Genomic DNA, 16,594 nt, shown 5'->3' on the forward strand with positions numbered 1-16,594 from the left:
AGACTGTCAAAGACACAGTTAAAAAAAAAGTAGACATTGGCTGTTGATTACATCACCTTTTGTGTTTTACATGGTGTGGGTTTTTGATATCAAAATGGGGTCGCGGACCGAAAAAGTTTGGGAACCCCTGGCCAAGCCTACTCACTGGAATACCTATTTTGTCTCCCCTAGTGGAGGAAAAATGGACCTACAATGACAAATAAAAAAATAGGGATCAGCGCATTGAGCTATAAAAAAAACGGATCAGCGCCATGTCTGATTCTCCAGTAGTGGAATAGAGAACCGGACACCTAAACCATTTAATTCCAGGGTCGGGGATCCCGTTCGGTCTCGAGGATGTCCGGGAGCGCAGGGATTCAGCAGGGCTCCCCGGCCATCGGTGCAGCGGGATCGGCGCCTGCGGCTCCGGGAGCCGGGGGAACCGAGGGTTCGGGCGCCACGGTAGGATCAGCACGAATCGCCGTGAAGAAGGCGCAGCTCCGCTCCTCCCCGCGCCCGAAGAAACTGGAGAAGCTCGGAGTTTATTCATCTTGCAAGGTAGTTTTAAGTAGTCCATTATTACATTATTTGGCAATTATACATTTTGCAATGTTTTGAAAGTGGTTTGAGTTTCAGATGCTTGTTGGTTTGCAGCGCTACCAAAATGCAAACGCAGCAAAGGAAGCCATTGCTGCGCTTGCATTTTTTCATATCCCTCATGCTCTAGTTATGTAAAATGATCCTATTGGAAATAAACATCAGGAAAAAAACGGCAAAATGTACAGTTTAGCGCTCCCATATTATAATGTTAAAATATGTATTTCTAGGCGGGAGAGTGGACTAAACATTCTCAAGGTGCTTTGACAAATTCAGGTTAGCCTGCATGCCTTGGTGCGGAATGCCTCCAGCAAGGGGAGTGTGCGGGGCGTAATTCACCCCACTGGGATAGTGACAGTGTTTTCACGTCTGTCAGCGCACCGTGGTAAAATAGAAAGTATTTATTGCAGTTATATATCATCTGCAGGGAGAGACAGCGTCTTTGTTTTGACAGTGACAGCTGCTGGGGGGCGGGGTTTGTTGTTGTTCCTTGGCTCTTGTTCCTGTGCACAGTTTGGCTCCAGCTAAGAGTTGTAGTGAGAGAGGGCTGGCCCAACAGGCATTGTCTAGCTATGCCACTTTGTAGGCAAGCTGTCTTTGTCAACTTATGCATATAACTTGTTAACTTATGCATTTTTCCTATTACGTTATGTTTCTAAACATGTGTGTGTATGCATACAGTGTGTGTGTTTCTAACCGGTGGAACCCTGTGCTGTAGGCTGAGGGGGCCTGTAAGTGTAACAGCTGGAAGAGCCAGAACCCCCCTCCCACACCACCCCGTACAGACCAGCAGCCCAACACTTTCAACCTTCAGGACCCCTGCCGTAGCTGCTCTCATACACTGGGTAAGACTAGGGGGAGAGAGGGTTGAGAGCGGAGACATTAGGAGGGGGTGCCCTGTGTACTGGAGGGGGAGAGAGGGTCAGAGGGGAGACATTAGGAGGGGGTGCCCTGTGTACTCGAGGGGGAGAGAGGGTTGAGAGCGGAGACATTAGGAGGGGTTGCCCTGTGTACTGGAGGGGGAGAGGGGGGACATGGGGATGGGGTGTCCTGTGTACTGGAGGGGGAGAGAGGGTCAGAGGGGGGACATTAGGAGGGGTTGCCCTGTGTACTGGAGGGGGAGAGAGGGTCAGAGGGGAGACATGGGGATGGGGTGCCCTGTGTACTGGAGGGGGAGAGAGAGTCAGATGGGGGGACATGGGGATGGGGTGCCCTGTGTACTGGAGGGGGAGAGAGGGTCAGAGGGGGGACATGGGGATGGGGTGCCCTGTGCACTGGAGGGGGAGAGAGGGTCAGAGGGGGGACATGGGGATGGGGTTGCCCTGTGTACTGGAGGGGGAGAGAGGGTCAGAGGGGGGACATTAGGAGGGGTTGCCCTGTGTACTGGAGGGGGAGAGAGGGTCAGAGGGGAGACATTAGGAGGGGGTGCCCTGTGTACTCGAGGGGGAGAGAGGGTTGAGAGCGGAGACATTAGGAGGGATTGCCCTGTGTACTGGAGGGGGAGAGGGGGGACATGGGGATGGGGTGTCCTGTGTACTGGAGGGGGAGAGAGGGTCAGAGGGGGGACATTAGGAGGGGTTGCCCTGTGTACTGGAGGGGGAGAGAGGGTCAGAGGGGGGACATGGGGATGGGGTGCCCTGTGTACTGGAGGGGGAGAGAGGGTCAGAGGGGGGACATGGGGATGGGGTTGCCCTGTGTACTGGAGGGGGAGAGAGGGTCATAGGGGGACATGGGGATGGGGTGCCCTGTGTACTGGAGGGGGAGAGAGGGTCAGAGGGGGGATATGGGGAGGGGTTGCCCTGTGTACTGGAGGGGGAGAGAGGGTCAGAAGGGGGACATGAGGATGGGGTGCCCTGTGTACTGGAGGGGGAGAGAGGGTCAGAGGAGGGACATGAGGATGGGGTGCCACTGCCTCGTTCGTGTAAGGGCATGATATAGGCAGGTGGAATGTTCTAGAAATCCAGATAATAAGGAGGTAATAGGTTTTCAGGGACACATTGGTCATCAAAACTAAAGTCTGTCTTCGCACTCTCACTCACTGTCTCTCCTTTTCAGGTGACCATGTAACCCACCTGGAAAATGTTCCAGAGGAGGAGATGAACAGGCTTCTGGGCATTGCTCTGGACGTGGAGTACCTGAACACATGTGTCCACAAAGAGGAGGATGCTGACACCAAACAAGTCTACTTCTCCCTCTTCAAGGTAGGCCACAGCTCAACATGTCAACAACACATTACTTTCAGTGCATCTGTCTCACAATGTCCTTCTTTCACCTTCAGCTATTGAGGAAATGCATCCTTCAGATGGGCAGACCTGTGGTGGAGGCACAGGAGAGTCCTCCCTTTGAGAAACCTAGCATTGAACAGGCAAGTGTACACAACAAATACACACACGCTTAGCAAAAAATACATATTTAGATCACACTTACACAAGATGTATACATTATATTTTGCTTACATGATCTCTGTGTCTCTTCAACAGGGGGTGAATAACTTTGTCCAGTACAAGTTCAGCCATCTTCCCTCCAAGGAGCGTCAGACCATCGTGGAGCTGGCCAAGATGTTCCTCAACCAGATCAACTACTGGCAGCTGGAGACACCCTCACAAAGACGCCAGCGGGCCCCTGCTGATGATGCCGCCGGGTACAAAGTCAACTACACCAGGTAGTAGGCGCCCTTTGATGATATGAATGCAACTGCTGGCAGGCACGCTTTGATGATGCGTTCACAGTCATGACATGTTTATTCCTAATGCACTGACCACACTGTGGGCTGGCTTCATGTTCTTAATGCTTACATGCTGACTACACCGGGCGCACACGTGCGTCCACGTGCGCCATCACACCCATGTAGATTTTGTTCATCCACCCCAGACATGATTTGTCCTGGGATATAAACATTGGGTTGTTGTTTTACCTGAAATGCACAAGGTCCCTTTTCCCCCCTGGATCTTGGGGATTTTGACCCATTTTGAGTCACACACAATCATGTGTTCTCAAACACTTAAACATAGGTTAGCTATGGTGTTTTTAGTCCCCAGTAGCCCCAGTCACTCCCATAACTTGCTACCAACAGATTCATTTTCTCTTCATTCCAATAGATGTGTACATTTCATGCAAATTGTATCACCGTTATATAACCTAGAATCAAACCCACATTTTTGTGGTGTGTTTTCCCCCAGATGGCTGTGCTACTGCAACGTCCCTCAGTTCTGTGACAGTCTACCGCGGTACGAGACGACCCAAGTCTTCGGTCGGACCCTGCTGCGCTCCGTCTTCACTGTAATGAGGAAACAGCTGCTAGAGCAGGCCAGACAGGAGAAGGATAAGCTACCCCCGGAGAAACGCACTCTCATCCTCACACACTTCCCCAAGTAAGAGACAAATTCTTCACATACACACAAACGTACACACACGAGATAGAGGAGGATTCCTAGTCTTGGTCTACAGTAGGTGTGATGATGATATCTGTGTGCTGTAGATTCCTGTCCATGCTGGAGGAGGAGGTGTACAGTCACAGCTCTCCCATCTGGAGTGAAGAATTCCTGGCTGGATCCTCAGGAGGACCGATCCCCATTCATACAGGTAAAACACACCTGACCTTTAGCCAGCTTGTCCAACACACTCTCACTTAAACTTTTCGAGGCAAGGTAAAACTCTAAGTAGGGAAAGTTGTAATGTGATTGATATGATGAGTGCTACTCTCCATTGATAAAGTAATCTGATGAGCTCCCTTGTGTATAATGACAGTGATCAGTGCGCCCCCGGTGGCCAGGTCTCTGTACTACAACTCCAGCCCAGTATCTGTGGACCCATCCAGCTGTGGCAGTGTCAGTCCTGCCAGGAAGACCGCCTCTGTTCTGGAACCCAGCCCAGGTAAACACAACAAGCTCTACGCACAGATCTAGGATCAGCTTAGCCTCCACAAATTATAACCTTAACCATTAGGGGTAAAATCTCTCTTTAGATCAGTTTCTAGGGGAAACTTTACATATGATCTACCTGTGTAGGTGGGCAGAAGCGGAAGCCATCGGAGCCCCTCCCCCATGAGGAGACTAAGAAGCTCAGGATTGTCGGGGACATCCCCATGGAACTCATCAACGAAGTCATGGCAACCATCACCGACCCCGCCTCCATGCTGGGACCAGAGGTAACATCAAACACTCAGGGCTCTGATCAATCAGCCGACTTCCGAATACAGATTGTTTTGGCGGTGCCTGAGGTGGAACTGCGTTAGAGCTGTCAACTTCAAAGGCGGCCCCTTGCATTATACCTAAAGTGGACATTGCCATTGTCTGCAGGGAGTCACCTTTGGAGAAATCCCATGCAGCCTTCAAGTTCGACCACTGGAATGCACAGAAGGCTGCTGAGGGGGAAACAGCTCATAATTATGTCCGGGATGTTGCAAATGGAATGGCATCAAACACCTGGAAACCAATTGTTTGATGTATTTGTTACCATTCCACCAATTCCGCCCCAGTTATTACCACGAGCCCATTCTCCCCAATTAAGGTGCCACCAACCTCGTGCTGGAATGTACGCCCTAGTATTCACCTGATTATGATGATAGAAACACTCATTATTTTGTTTAATGATTCGCCTATTTGAGCATCATTATTTCTATACAGCCTACACTTTCTGTCTGAACTTCTAACTCGAGCGGGGAGGGTGTGGCTTCGTGACAATGATCGTAAGAGCAGCTGCTCACCGATTTGAAGTCTCCAACGCAGTTCCACCTCCAACACCACCAAAACATCCGCTATGCGGCTGTCTGCTATCGCCGGTTAACTCTTGATCTGATGGAATCTAGACCTCAATCAGTCCAACACGTATTCATCAATACTTCCATCTCTTCAGTCCAACATATCATCAATACTTCTATCTCTTCAGTCCAACACGTCATCAGTACTTCCATCTCTTCAGTCCAACACATCATCAATACTTCCATCTCTTCAGTCCAACACATCATCAATACTTCCATCTCTTCAGTCCAACATATCATCAATACTTCCATCTCTTCAGTCCAACACGTCATCAATACTTCCATCTCTTCAGTCCAACACGTATTCATCAATACTTCTATCTCTTCAGTCCAACATATCATCAATACTTCTATCTCTTCAGTCCAACACGTATTCATCAATACTTCTATCTCTTCAGTCCAACACATCATCAATACTTCCATCTCTTCAGTCCAACACATCATCAATACTTCCATCTCTTCAGTCCAACACGTATTCATCAATACTTCCATCTCTTCAGTCCAACACGTATTCATCAATACTTCCATCTCTTCAGTCCAACACGTATTCATCAATACTTCCATCTCTTCAGTCCAACACGTATTCATCAATACTTCCATCTCTTCAGTCCAACACGTATTCATCAATACTTCCATCTCTTCAGTCCAACACGTATTCATCAATACTTCCATCTCTTCAGTCCAACACGTATTCATCAATACTTCTATCTCTTCAGTCCAAAACGTATTCATCAATACTTCTATCTCTTCAGTCCAACACGTATTCATCAATACTTCCATCTCTTCAGTCCAACACGTATTCATCAATACTTCCATCTCTTCAGTCCAACACGTAGTCATCAATACTTCCATCTCTTCAGTCCAACACATCATCAATACTTCTATCTCTTCAGTCCAACACGTCATCAATACTTCCATCTCTTCAGTCCAACACATCATCAATACTTCCATCTCTTCAGTCCAACACATAGTCATCAATACTTCCATCACTTAACACTCTCTATTCCATCTCTGTTAAAAATCAGTTAGTGGATATTAGATTATATTTGACTTGCAGTTCAGAACCCCCCACTAAGTAAATGTTTTAGAGGCAGTATTGAGGTTTGAAGGTGATGATTATGGTGAAGCTACTGCTGCTGCTGAGAATGATAATGGGACAAATATATGGACACTGCTAAATCAAAATGAGTGCTGTCATAGGACTTGATAATGAGTAAGGCTGACGTCATTCCCTCCCCACCCCCAGACCAGTCTACTGTCGGCCCACTCAGCCCGTGATGAGGCGGCACGCCTGGAGGAGAGGAGGGGAGTGATAGAGTTCCACGTCATCGGGAACTCCCTCAACCAGAAGCCCAACAAGAGGATCCTCATGTGGCTGGTGGGCCTCCAGAATGTCTTCTCTCACCAGCTGCCTCGCATGCCCAAAGAGTATATCACACGCCTCGTCTTTGACCCGTGAGTGTTATCATGAAAGATGGCGCCGACAGACATGGCAGCTTTCCTTATAGCGCCTAAGCAACTTTGCAGTATTTTTGTTTTTTTGTGTGTTATTTCTTACATTATTAGCCCAGAACGTTTTTTTGTTTTATTATATACAGCCGGAAATAACTTTTGGATATCAGAGCGGCGGTAACTCACCAGCATTACGACCAGGAATACGACTTCCAAGAATTGGATCCTTTGTTCGCACCCCCCAGGGCAATTGAACTTATCCTAGAGGCTGCTCCAAGAACCCGTGGAGAAGAGGTATTTGGAGTGGACTTCTAGTCCGACTCAAGAGGCGAGCACACCATCCACCGCTTCCGAGTATATTACTCGCTAATGTGTATATACTGTCCCCGTCCATACAGCCAGCTGGTTTTCAGTACACCGCCCAGACAGAAATAAAAAAACTCTCCAGGAAGAAGAAGGGCGCTGGTGTATGTTTAAGAATTAACCACTCGTGGTGTGATTGTGATAATGTACTGAAACTAAAGTCCTATTGTTCACCCGACCTACAATACTCCACAATCAAATGCCGACCGTATTACTTCCCAAGAGAATTATCTTCGGTTATATTCACAGCTGTGTTTATTCCCCCTCAAGCCGATACCAGGACGGCTCTCAAGGAACTACACTGGACTTTATGCAAACTGGTAACCACATATCCTGAGCCCACATTTATTGTAGCTGGGGACTTTAACAAAGCAAATTCGAGGAAAAAGCTACTGAAGTTCTATCAACACATTGACTGCAGTACTCGCGCTGCTAAAACACTCAACCACTGCTATTCTCTTTTCCTGGGATGCCTACAAGGCCCTCCCCCGCCCTCCCTTTGGCAAATCAGATCACAACTCCATTTTGCTCCTCCCTTCCTATAGGCAGAAACTCAAAAAGGAAGTACCCGTGCTAAGGTCTATTCAACACTGGTCTGACCAATCAGAATTCATGCTTCAAGATTGTTTTGATCACGGGATATGTTCCGGGTAGCCTCTGAGAATAATATTGATGTATACACGGACACGGTGACTGAGTTCATCAGGAAGTGTATAGAGGATGTTGTTCCCTCTGTTACTATTAAAACCTACCCAAACCAGAAACCATGGATAGATGGCAGCATTCACGCTAAACTGAAAGCATGAACCACCGCATTTAACCATGGCAAGGTGACTGGGAATATGTTTGAATACAAACTGTGTAGTTATTCCCTCTGTAAAGCAATCAAACAGGCAAAACGTCAGGACAGAGACAAAGTGGAGTCACAATTCAACGGCTCAGACATGAGATGTATGTGGCAGGGTCTACAGACAATCACGGAATACAAAGGGAAAACCAGCCACATCGCAGACACTGACGTTTTTCTCCCAGACAGCTGGGGCGACAGTGTAGCCTAGTGGTTAGAGTGTTGGACTAGTAACCGAAAGGTTTCAAGATCGAATCCCCGAGCTGACAAGGCACAAATCTGTCGTTCTGCCCCTGAACAAGGCAGTTAACCCACTGTTCCTAGGCAGTCATTGAAAATAAGATTTTGTTCTTAACTGACTTGCCTTTTATTTTAAAGGTAAAATATAAAAACACCTTTGCCCGCTTTGAGGATAAGACAGTGCCATCGGCGTGGCCTGCTCCCAAGGACTGTGGGTTCTCGTTCTCCATGGCCGATGTGAGTGAGACATCTTAACACTTGCATGGCTGCTGGGCCAGACGCCATCCCTAGCCACGTCCTTAGAGCATGCGCAGACCAGCTGGCTGGAGTGTTTACGGACAAATTCAGTCTCTCCCTATTCCAGTCTAATGTCCCCACTTGCTTCCACCATTGTCCACCATTGTTCCTGTACCCAAGAAAGCAAAGATAACTGAACTAAATCTCCCCGTAGCACTCACTTCTTTCATCATGAAGTGCTTTGAGAGGCTAGTTAATCATATCACCTCTACCTTACATGACACCCTAGACCCACTTCAATTTGCTTACCTCCCAATAGATCCACAGACGATGCAATCACCATTGCACTGCACACTGCCCTATCCCATCTGGACAAGAGGAATACCTATGTAAGAATGCTGTTCATTGACTATAGCGCAGCCTTCAACACCATAGTACCCTCCAAGCTCATCATCAAGCTTGGGCTATGAACCCCACCCTGTGCAACAGGGTCCTGGACTTCCTGACGGGCCACCCCCCATTGTGGTGAAGGTAGGAAACAACATCTCCACTTCACTGATCCTCGACACAGGGGCCCCACAAGGGTGTGTGCTCAGCTCCCTCCTGTACTCCCTGTTCACTCAACTTAATCATCAGGTTTGCAGACGCCACAACCATAGTAGGCCAACAATGACGAGACAGTCTACAGGGAGGAGGTGAGGGCCCTGGCGGAGTGGTGCCAGGAAATAACCTCCCCTTCAACATCAACAAAACAAAGGAGCTGATCGTGGACTTCAGAAAAGGGGGGTTATGCCCCTATCCACATTGACGGGACCGCAGTGGACAAGGTGGAAAGCTTCAAGTTCCTCGGCGTACACATCAACTGACTATCTGAAATGGTCCACCCACACAGACAGTGTGGTGAAGAAGGCACAACAATTGAGAGCATCCTGTCGGGCTGTATCACCGCCTGGTATGGCAACTGCACCCCGCTATCATCCAGTAGGCGAGGTCAGTACAGGTGCATAAAAGCTGGGACCGAGAGACTGAAAAACAGCTTCTATCTCAAGGTCTTCACACTGTTAAATAGCCATCACTAGCCGGCTACCACCGGGTTACTCAACCCTGCCCCTTAGAGGCTGCTGCCCCATGTACATAGACTTGGAATCACTGGTCACTTTAAAAATGGAACACTAGTCACTTTAATAATGTTTACATCCTGCTTTACTCATTTCATGTCTACATACTGGGTTCTATTCTACTGTATTTTAGTCATTGCCACTCCAACATTGCTCTTTCTAATATTTATATACACTGCTCAAAAAAATAAAGGGAACACTTAAACAACACAATGTAACTCCAAGTCAATCACACTTCTGTGAAATCAAACTGTCCACTTAGGAAGCAACACTGATTGACAATAAATTGCACATGCTGTTGTGCAAATGGAATAGACAACAGGTGGAAATTATAGGCAATTAGCAAGACACCCCCAATAAAGGAGTAGTTCTGCAGGTGGGGACCACAGACCACTTCTCAGTTCCTATGCTTCCTGGCTGATGTTTTGGTCACTTTTGAATGCTGGCGGTGCTTTCACTCTAGTGGTAGCATGAGACGGAGTCTACAACCCACACAAGTGGCTCAGGTAGTGCAGTTCATCCAGGATGGCACATCAATGTGAGCTGTGGCAAGAAGGTTTGCTGTGTCTGTCAGCGTAGTGTCCAGAGCATGGAGGCGCTACCAGGAGACAGGCCAGTACATCAGGAGACGTGGAGGAGGCCGTAGGAGGGCAACAACCCAGCAGCAGGACCGCTACATCCGCCTTTGTGCAAGGAGGAGCAGGAGGAGCACTGCCAGAGCCCTGCAAAATGACCTCCAGCAGGCCACAAATGTGCATGTGTCTGCTCAAACGGTCAGAAACAGACTCCATGAGGGTGGTATGAGGGCCCGACGTCCACAGGTGGGGGGTTGTGCTTACAGCCCAACACCGTGCAGGACGTTTGGCATTTGCCATTGAGCACCAAGATTGGCAAATTCGCCACTGGCGCCCTGTGCTCTTCACAGATGAAAGCAGGTTCACACTGAGCACATGTGACAGTCTGGAGACGCCGTGGAGAACGTTCTGCTGCCTGCAACATCCTCCAGCATGACCGGTTTGGTGGTGGGTCAGTCATGGTGTGGGGTGGCATTTCTTTGGGGGGCCACACAGCCCTCCATGTGCTCGCCAGAGGTAGCCTGACTGCCATTAGGTACCGAGATGAGATCCTCAGACCCCTTGTGAGACCATATGCTGGTGCGGTTGGCCCTGGGTTCCTCCTAATGCAAGACAATGCTAGACCTCATGTGGCTGGAGTGTGTCAGCAGTTCCTGCAAGAGGAAGGCATTGATGCTATGGACTGGCCCGCCCGTTCCCCAGACCTGAATCCAATTGAGCACATCTCGCTCCATCCACCACAGACGTCCAGGAGTTGGCGGATGCTTTAGTCCAGGTCTGGGAGGAGATCCCTCAGGAGACCATCTGCCACCTCATCAGGAGCATGCCCAGGCGTTGTAGGGAGGTCATACAGGCACGTGGAGGCCACACACACTACTGAGCCTCATTTTGACTTGTTTTAAGGACATTACATCAAAGTTGGATCAGCAGTGTAGTGTGGTTTTCCACTTTAATTTTGAGTGTGACTCCAAATCCAGACCTCCATGGGTTGATAAATTTGATTTCCATTGATAATTTTTGTGTGATTTTGTTGTCAGCACATTCAACTATGTAAAGAAAAAAGTATTTAATAAGAATATTTCATTCATTCAGATCTAGGATGTGTTACTTTAGTGTTCCCTTTATTTTTTTGAGCAGTGTATTTCTTAATTCCATTATTTTACTTTTAGATTTGTGTGTATTGTTGTGAATTGTTAGATATTACTGCACTGTTGGAGCTAGGAACACAAGCATTTCGTTACACCCGCAATAACATCTGCTAAATTTGTGTATGTGACCAATAAAATAAGATTTGATTTAGAGTTCTACCCTGATTGACTGACCACCAAAGAGAAAAATTGTCCCAACTTTGTAGCACAGAAAGAAAACTTTTAATGTGAAGTTGCTATACAGTTGTAACCAGAGGTTTGACCCCTCAACGTTATGTAAACAGTGGCAACAATTGAACATTACACCTGGCTGTATCTATTTAACTCTAAAGCAGAAGTTGAACCCAGTTACGTATTATGAGCTATTGAGTTGAATGATAAATTGGGAATCGTTCACTTTCTCTCCAAACAGAAAGCACAAGACTCTGTCGCTGATCAAAGATGGCCGTGTGATCGGAGGGATCTGCTTCCGGATGTTCCCCTCGCAGAGCTTCACAGAGATCGTATTCTGTGCAGTCACCTCCAACGAGCAGGTCAAGGTATGAGAATGCAGCTCTTTTAACCTAGTCCCAGATCTGTTTGTGCTCTCTTTCCAACTCCTATGGACATGTTTGACATGACAGTGATCATAGGACTTGCCTATACACAAACAAACAATTCTGGGTTGCATTTCTGTTGGTATTAACTGATATGACTGATATTCATTCTACTGCCATTGAGCTCCGTGCCTCACTCTTCTTGATTGGTCAGTTTTGACCTTTGACCCCTACCTATTGTTTAAAGGGATACGGCACTCACCTGATGAACCACCTGAAGGAGTACCACATCAAGCACGACATCCTCAACTTCCTCACCTACGCAGACGAGTATGCCATTGGCTACTTCAAAAAGCAGGTCAGTACATAATTGGTTGCTTAAAAAGATCAGCAAATGGCATTGGTTATCTTGTAATGTAGGGAAACATCAAGAAAGTCTCTTTAAAAAAAAATACCATTCTTACAGCTCTCTGTCTTTCTTTTTCTCTCCATCTCTGTCTCAGGGCTTCTCTAAAGACATCAAGGTTCCCAAGGCCAAGTATCTGGGCTACATCAAAGACTACGAGGGAGCGACACTGATGGGCTGTGAGCTCAACCCCAGCATCCCTTACACGGAGTTCTCTGTCATTATCAAGAAGCAGAAAGAGGTGTGTGTGGTGTGTGCATGCCTACAATGTCTATTTGTATAATAAATTGAGTTACCTAGGTTCTCTCTCTTTCGGTCTCCCTTCCACTCTCTCTCACACCCTCCCTCCCTCACTCACTCACTCCATCCTCACTTTCAGATCATAAAGAAACTGATTGAGAGGAAGCAAGCTCAGATCAGAAAGGTCTACCCAGGACTTTCCTGTTTTAAGGAAGGAGTTCGACAGATTCCCATCGAGAGCATTCCTGGAATACGTATGCTTCTCCTCCTGTCATTATATTAGTCTACCTTCAGCATAGGTTCAAAGAATGTGTCCAAAATGGCACCCTATTCCCTACATGGGCCCTGGTCAACTGTAGGGCACTATATAGGGGATAGGGTGCCATTGTGGACAAAGGCAAGTCTCCAAAGAGGTAGCGGTGATTTGGGCAGTAAAGAAGTGTGTGGACAGTGTCTCTAGTTTAACTCACCTCCTTCTTGTCACCAGGAGAAACTGGATGGAAACCGGTGGGAAAAGGGTGAGTCTTTCAGCTCCTTATAGCTTCTACTCAGCTAAAGCTTAGCCAGTGAGCTACCACTGTCATCGTCATGGTAACTCTGACAGAAAATGAGGTGACCACAACTTCCTGTTTCCTGTTGTGATCCCAGGAAAGAGCTGAAGGATCCAGATCAGCTGTACAGCACCCTGAAGACCATCCTACAACATGTTAAGGTGAGGGACACGCACATACGCATGCACACACGTACTCGCTCACGTACTCACTCTCAAATGCACATACACACCAACTCGTAGCCACACACACACAGGTTTCTCGTTATGTGTTATAGAGTCACCAGAATGCCTGGCCATTCATGGAACCAGTGAAGAAGACTGAGGCTCCTGGCTACTACCAAGTCATCCGCTTCCCCATGGGTATGTATGGCACTACGCATGGAACACATCTGTGCCTGGGTCAACTCTTCAGGGGAAGGAATATAGCCATACATAACTTGTAAGCAAGAAAATATGGATGATTGAATTGAATCCGATACAGCCCCTTCAGAAAGTATTCATACCCCTTGACTTGTTCCACATTTTGTTGTGTTACAGCCTGAATTCAAAATGGATTCAATAGATTTTTTTCTGACCCATCTACACACAATACCCCTAATGACAAAGTGAAAGTGTTTGCTAATTTATTGAAGAATTACATTTATTGAAGGTGGAAACATGGGTAAATCTCTAAGGGCTTTCCACACCTGGATTATGCAACATTTGTCCCATTATTCTGTAAAAAAAAAAATATTCAAGCTGTCAAATTAGTTGTTGATCATTGCTTGACAACCATTTTCAGGTCTTGCCATAGATTTTCAAGTAGATTTAAGTCAAGTCTGTAACTCAGCCACTCAGGAACATTCACTGTCTTCTTGGTAAGCAACTCCAGTGTAGATTTTGCCTTGTGTTTTAGATTATTGTTCTGCTGAAAGGTTCATTAATCCTCTAGTGTCTGGTGGAAACCAGACTGAACCAGGTTTTCCGCTAGGATTTTGCCTGTAGTTGGCTCCTTTCCATATTTAAAAAAAAATCACAGAGCGGAACAGCGGACTGTCAAGCTCCCGCCTATTCTTCTCTTTGGATTGGTGGATACATCTCTTCATTTGAATACTTTTTAAAATATTTGATGAGTGGTGTTGATGTCAATGCCTGTATTCAATGGAGATTGAGATGCTACGAATAGACCATCTTATTTATTTTATTTGATTTTGGGCTTCGCCTCTTCTTCCCTGGTATAGTTACCTACAGACAGACACGTAATGGCTAGTTAAGTCATATTGTGTTAATCACAAAGTTTGGTTTCATAGAGGTCAATCAAGAGTCGTGTTAATGTTGTGTGATTTATCTCCAGACCTGAAGACGATGTCTGAGCGTCTGAAGAGCAGGTACTACACCACGCGGAAGCTCTTCATGGCCGACATGCAGCGCATCTTCACCAACTGTCGCGAGTACAATCCCCCAGAGAGCGAGTACTACAAGTGTGCCAACCTGCTAGAGAAGTTCTTCTACACCAAGATCAAGGAGGCAGGTCTCATTGAGAAGTGAAGAGATGGGAGGGGCTTCAAGGGTGAGGGAGCAATGGCTTAGGTCTAATGATTTTTAAATGTTTTTGTTTTTATTTACTTATTCTTTATTTTTCTACTGCGTTCAACCAGAAAAAGAGAGAGCTATATATCCAGTAGGAAGAATGATTTTAGGTTAATCAGTATACTATCCCTCGCCCCACTCAGGAAAACAGAAGTCCTAGATAGAAACTCCCATCTGTTCAGCTAACCTAACCCTCCTCAGCTAACCTAACCCTCCTCAGCTAACCTAACCCTCCATCTGTTCAGCTAACCTAACCCTCCATCTGTTCAGCTAACCTAACCCTCCATCTGTTCAGCTAACCTAACCCTCCATCTGTTCAGCTAACCTAACTCTCCATCTGTTCAGCTAACCTAACCCTCCATCTGTTCAGCTAACCTAACCCTCCATCTGTTCAGCTAACCTAACCCTCCATCTGTTCAGCTGACCTAACCCACATGTAAGACATCACATCTGTGAAGAACTGGACTGTCTGAGAGATATGGGGAGGGATACTCAGTCAGTTACTCAGCCATTCAGTCTCTGTCTCCATATGGTGTTACTGGGTCGTAATGGTGTAGGGTGAAAAAAAACCTAGACGCCGATTTTGGGTCAGTTTTGCACTTTCCCCACTAATGGTAAAGGTTAGGACTAGGGGAGGGGAAGCTGATCCCAGATCTGTACCTAGGGGAAACCTCTCCCTGGAACCATAGTAATCTGACTTGTTTTATTTTTATGTGCGTGTTACGCGTGACTTCAGATGAGGTCTGTCCCAGAATTTATGAGGGCAAAATTTGTATGTATGTTACTAGAGTTCATCCTGCCAAAAAAGGAAAATTATATTTTAAATCTGTATGTATGAATTTTAACAATTGTAAACCTCTTGAATTACTTGCTGTATATTTTTCCTGGTTTGTTTTTAAACTGAAAGGAGGGGAAGCCCTTCATGCTGGTCCATGTAAAAAGTCCCATAGGGCAAAAGGTGACCATGGAAATGCACTTATTTATTTTTTCAAGCAACTATTCGGCATCACATGGTGAAAGAGCTTTTTTGTTTTCCATTGAGATGTTCAGTCTTTTGAGAAAAGCACTATGAATAATGGCTAATTTTAACTATGTAGAGTTTCTCCTTATTTATGTGCTGTAATTTTTAAGGAATAATGCTTAATAAAATAATTTATTCTGTCTTATTATTTCTGTCTAGACGATTGATATCTTTGTACTTTGAAGATAAAATAAAAAGATTGTGCAATACTATGTAGTTTTGCTGTTTTGTATAGAAGATGTTTGTACTTTTTCAAACTTTAGGAGAAACCTGGATTTTGTAATATTGGTTTGAATGACAGACTATTTTATAGACTGATTAAAATAGAAGTGAATCTAATGGATTGGAGTTGTGTTTTTCCTGCTACAAATCACACTGACTCGGACGTTCCAACTCAAATCCCACTTTGCAAATCTATATAAAACAAACGCCGTTTTTTATACCTGCGGCTAACATGGGTCCTGTGTCCTGATATTATCCACATTCTGATTGCCCACAGTTGAAATAACAGGTGTAGACGATTAAAATAACATTGTCGAGTTCACCTGCTCAGAGGTTGCATGCGTCAACCAATGGTTGCGTGCTACATCAACTGTCATCGATTGACAGATTGCTATAACGTTATTAGTTGATGCTTAAATACCTATCCAGGCATTGTAAGGTCTGGCAGGCGTCAGTAACCCCTGGGCAGAGGAATGCGCCCCTCGTGATCAGATCTTTCTGATCATCTCCAGAGGTAGTTGGGGACGAATTAATTGGTTAGATGAAAGCTTAGTGCCAGGTCAGTGGGTGGCGGGTCAATGCTATCTGGAATCCTTGGGACGTCCCTACCCTAAACATTTTTGTTTGCCCTATATTTGACAGTGGTGGCCCGCCACTTAATATATATTTTTAAAGAATATATATTTATATATACACTTCTGCCGAGACAGGCTTTTTAAGATCAGAGTGACA

At 46.2% G+C, this 16,594-nt stretch overlaps 1 protein-coding gene across 3 annotated transcripts; it reads left to right on the top strand.

Moving 5' to 3' along the window:
* Nucleotides 1-185: 185 nt before the first annotated feature.
* Nucleotides 186-15,979, top strand: LOC139391840 (histone acetyltransferase KAT2B). 3 transcript variants are annotated; one of them, XM_071139430.1, is made up of 18 exons: nucleotides 186-537; nucleotides 1,295-1,421; nucleotides 2,632-2,777; nucleotides 2,855-2,941; nucleotides 3,057-3,238; nucleotides 3,756-3,947; nucleotides 4,055-4,158; nucleotides 4,324-4,449; nucleotides 4,584-4,723; nucleotides 6,582-6,790; nucleotides 11,728-11,854; nucleotides 12,099-12,209; nucleotides 12,355-12,498; nucleotides 12,637-12,751; nucleotides 12,985-13,015; nucleotides 13,146-13,209; nucleotides 13,326-13,410; nucleotides 14,384-15,979. In XM_071139430.1, the coding sequence occupies exons 1-18, from the start codon at nucleotides 337-339 to the stop codon at nucleotides 14,575-14,577; spliced, it is 2,385 nt and encodes a 794-aa protein (XP_070995531.1). In that variant the 5' UTR covers nucleotides 186-336; the 3' UTR covers nucleotides 14,578-15,979. The 3 variants fall into 3 exon arrangements, with proteins under 3 accessions (XP_070995531.1, XP_070995533.1, XP_070995532.1); XM_071139432.1 differs by having other exon boundaries at nucleotides 228-537; nucleotides 4,055-4,135; nucleotides 4,322-4,449; XM_071139431.1 differs by having other exon boundaries at nucleotides 228-537; nucleotides 12,988-13,015; nucleotides 14,384-15,849.
* The last annotated feature ends 615 nt before the right edge of the window (nucleotides 15,980-16,594 follow it).

The sequence above is a fragment of the Oncorhynchus clarkii genome, chromosome 32 (genome assembly GCF_045791955.1).
Source record: "Oncorhynchus clarkii lewisi isolate Uvic-CL-2024 chromosome 32, UVic_Ocla_1.0, whole genome shotgun sequence".
Lineage (NCBI taxonomy): Eukaryota > Metazoa > Chordata > Actinopteri > Salmoniformes > Salmonidae > Oncorhynchus > Oncorhynchus clarkii.